Source organism: Mytilus edulis, chromosome 9, assembly GCF_963676685.1.
Source record: "Mytilus edulis chromosome 9, xbMytEdul2.2, whole genome shotgun sequence".
NCBI classification, from domain to species: domain Eukaryota; kingdom Metazoa; phylum Mollusca; class Bivalvia; order Mytilida; family Mytilidae; genus Mytilus; species Mytilus edulis.
The window spans coordinates 4,785,941-4,790,183 of record NC_092352.1 but is presented as its reverse complement, the minus strand read 5'-3'; the positions used below and the strand labels follow the sequence as shown (position 1 = coordinate 4,790,183).

The 4,243-nt window shown below is 38.7% G+C and overlaps 2 protein-coding genes across 2 annotated transcripts; both read right to left on the bottom strand.

Annotated features, from left to right (window-relative positions):
• Positions 1-305: 305 nt before the first annotated feature.
• LOC139489402 (uncharacterized) lies at positions 306-2,048 on the bottom strand. Its single transcript, XM_071275718.1, has one exon. It carries the CDS (start codon positions 2,046-2,048, stop codon positions 306-308), a length of 1,743 nt encoding a protein of 580 aa, XP_071131819.1.
• A 75-nt stretch (positions 2,049-2,123) lies between these two features.
• On the bottom strand, positions 2,124-4,016 carry LOC139489401 (uncharacterized). The gene has a single exon (XM_071275717.1). It carries the CDS (start codon positions 4,014-4,016, stop codon positions 2,124-2,126), a length of 1,893 nt encoding a protein of 630 aa, XP_071131818.1.
• Between the last annotated feature and the right edge of the window lie 227 nt (positions 4,017-4,243).

Genomic DNA, 4,243 nt, shown 5'->3' with positions numbered 1-4,243 from the left:
CGGGATCTAAACGCCAATCTAAATCATTATTATGAATACTTTTCAGTGTAGTATATTTATCGCTTGTTTTCTTTTGACACTTAAGTTCGGTATCACGTACGTTTTCTATCTGAATATTAGTGTCCGGCCATTGTGGTTCCTCATCTTGTAGAAATTCCGGTCCATTCCACCAAATTACGTCCGCCTGTAATTGTTCAACGGTTCTACCTCTAGATACTAAATCTGCCGGGTTAACTTTTGTTGGCACATGTCGCCATTGTTGCGGATGCGATGACGTGTGAATCTCTACAAATGGCTTGTACTCTCTACCACCTGCCTCTAATCCAATACAAAACGTTCATACTGTCTGACCAGAATGTCATATTATCATCGGGCACTTCTAATGCGTGCTTAACTGAAAGTGCTAATCTTAATCCTAAAACTGCGGCCATTAACTCAAGTCTTGGAATGCTGACTGAAGTTAAAGGAGCAACTCTCGATTTCGCTGCTATAAATCTCGTAGATATCATTCCACTCTTATACTCGTGTCTAGCATAAATAACTGATCCATAAGCCTCCTGAGAAGCGTCGCTGAATGTGTGTAGACTCGTTAAAACAATGTCTTCGTTTAACTGCAAACATCTCGGTATTCTAATACAACATAGTTCATCAAGTTCACGGAACCACTCTCTAGATTTTTCAACAAGTTCTTCGTCTAACTGGTCGTCCCAGTCTAGTCCTGCTGTCCACATCTCTTGTAGTAGTAGTTTTCCTCTAATTGTGTACGGCGCAATAAATCCTAACGGATCGAATAACGTAGCAACTTTGCTTAGAATGTTTCGTTTAGTAAATTTAAAATCATCTGCCGGTGGGTTAGCTTTAAACGTGAATATGTCATTGTCTGCCTGCCATATTACTCCTAGAGTTTTCACTGACGGTAAATATCCCTCATCGAGATCGACTTGTGACGCGTGATCTTCTGCTGGTATGCATTGTAAAACTGCCTTTGAATTCGATAGCCATTTCCGTGCATACATCCCTGCCTTTGCCCATAACTGTGATAGCTGATTATAAAGTTCGATGCCTTGTTCATCGTTGATTATGGAGTCCATACTGTCGTCCATGTATGTAGATTTGAGAACTGTTTCGGCGGCTCGTGGATATGAATCTTTTGTCATTTCGGCATGTTTTCTAGAAACAAACTGAGCTTGAAATGGAGACGAATTTACTCCAAAAACAACACTATTGAATTCATATTCTTCTGGTTCCTGTTCAGTTTTCATTGTGCGCCATAAAAATCTGTGAAACGGTCTGTCGTCTGGTGCAATTTTAATTCTCAAATACATTTCGGCGATGTCACAAACAAGTGCAACGGGGTATTTTCTGAAGCGTAATAGTACATCGAATAAATCTTGCTGTAACTTTGGACCTTGATGAATAGTGTCATTTAGCGAAATCCCCTGAAATTTTGCGGACGCATCAAATACGATCCTCGTTTTAGTTGTTTCCTTGTCCGGTCTTATTACCGGGAAATGCGGCAAATACCATTTTCCTGTTACGGTCTCCTCCTTTGTCGATACTTTGCGAACATATCCTTTCTCAATATATTTCTCTATTGTTTGTGTATAAACATTAGCAATACTCGGGTCTTTGTTTAATCTTTTTTCTGTATTTGCTAATCTACTTAATGCCATATTATAATTGTTCGGTAATGAAGGTGTGTCGTCTTTCCACGGTACTTTAACTTCGTAGTGTCCATCCTTAAATTCCAAAGATTGCTCTACCTTTGACAACGCTTTTTGCTCATCATTGCTTAGAAACACGTTTTCGCTTGGTGTTTTGACATTTTCGATTTCCCAAAACTTCCTAACAATGTTATCTAAATCGTTTCGATCCTCTTGTTCACGAGCAAAATAAGTTCGGTTAAATGGTGTCTGATCCTGTCCGCTATTCGGATCTCCGATGCACGTCCAACCTAACGGTGTTAGTCTAGCAATTGGCTCTCCGGGTTTACCACGTATATCTCTATAAGAATAATGAAGATCCGGATAGTCCAGTCCGATCAACATATCAACAGCAGGTCTCTTTCCTAGATTCGGAAATTTAATCACTGCAAGATGGTCCCATTTCCGAGCGTGTTGTTTCTAGTCAACTGGCTGTAAACTTCCGGTTACACGGTTAGTAGTGAATGCGACTATTTTGACGTCTGTCTGACCATTGTGACTTTGAAGTCTTACCTCGACTGGCATAGTTTCAAATGTTTCAACATTGTCATTTAACACATTAACTGTCACTTTCTGAACTTGTCCTTGAAGTCCCAATTCGGCGGCAACATCAGCGTTGATATACGTTTTCGTACTTGCGTCATCCAGTAATGCATTAACACTTACGGTACGGTTTCCATTTTTCAATATTACAGGTACTGTTCTAAGTGTAACGAAGTTTGATTTTCTGTCTCGGCCAATCATTGTGCGATCCCAATTCTCCCCCTCAGTGGCGGCGTCTGTATTTTCCTTCTTTTCAGCAGCATAGTTCTGTTTTGTTTTCGATTCGGTTCTCACTGGAACTTTTGGCTCACTGAACGATTGTTTATCTCTATATAAAAGTCTGTTGTGCACTTCTTTGCATCCACCCAAGTTACATGCTCTACTTCTCGGACACTGTCTGCCTACGTGATCATGTCCTAAGCAACGATAACACAACTGTAAACGTTTTGCGGTATCCCATCTCTTATTAACGGTTAACTTCCGAAATTCATCACACTTCCAAACTCCATGATTACCGTTACAACACTTGCACACCCTATTTCCGGTATAGCTTTCATTTTGCGATTCTCCAAAAAATGTTCTAAATCCATCCCTACGATTTCCTTTATAATTCCGCTGTGAATTGCTTCTAGTGTTTGCACTTAATCCATGTATTGTTTCTGAGGCTATAGTTTGAAACTCTGCTTCCTGTAAAATCCACTCACGTAGACATTCAACTGACTCTGTTTTTCCGCTTTCGAATATCCAACGATGATACCTCGACAACATAGATTCTGTCATCTTTCGCTGCAATTTGTTGTACAAAGAACTATTCTTTAACTCCTCGAAACGACCTGCTTCTTTCAAGTTCACAACTGCTATATCCAGTAAATCTGCAAAATGTTCTATGTCTTTAGCGATACCTTCTCTCAAAGGTTTAAAGTTTTCAAGTTCTTCTATATACAGGGTTATTTGTCTTCGTTGTCCTCCATACTTTCTTACTAAGCGCTCCTTTGCGGCATCATACGCAACTGCTGAATGTCCTAATTTTTCGATAACTTGTAACGCTTCACCTTCCACATATTGTCTTAGTTGTAATAATTTATATTCCTTTGTCGCCGGTGCTTGGTCGATACATGCTAGAAATGCAGCTTTCCAGCTCTGGTAGTTTCTTTTATCTCCTTTAAATATCGGTATTGAAACTCTTTTTAATTGTTTCCACATGTCGCTTCCTAATTCTGACTTCAATTGCTTGTTGTTATTTTCTTCTTTCGTAGTTTGTTCAAATTCTGGTTTAACTTCCTTTTCTTCAGTTACATGTTTACTTTCCACTTTATTTTCGGAATTCACATTATCTCGTTTTGATATTCTAGATACACTGGATCCAACGCTTGACGCAACTTTGCTCTCGATCAAATAGTCACGACACTCATTTTCTGCGTCTGTAAATTCTTCTTCGATTTTTTCCATCTCTTTTGTTGTTTTCATCACATTTTTAATGTCATCTCTATGCTTGTATTTGTCGTATAAATTCCCCATAATATCCATCGCTTTTTCTTCTGCATTTATCAGTTTCTTTTGAATTACTTTTATTTCTTCACGATCCGGAAAATCTTCTTCAAGAATTTGTAGTAATGAATGTCTAGTTTTTGTGAATGCCGATTTCGCTTTCGCTTTTTCCTTCTTCAGATCTTCTAATTGTAAACTTTCGTCCGGTTGAGCAATTACAGTTTCGTCCATTTTGTCTCCCTCGCTTGCCGCTGCTTCGATTTCCAAATCCCAATTACTCATTTTCTCACAATACGATTACGATTAAACTTCTTTGAACCACGCTCTGCTACCAAAATGTTGCGGGGACGATTTGAAATGTGCAGTGGAATAAATTGTTTCATATAAAGTTCGACGATTTGGGATTTGGGAGTTCGACGATAATATTATACCAATTTCATAATTATATCCATATCATATAACTAACGAATGTTTGCTAATAACTACGTTTTAATCCAATATTTACAATA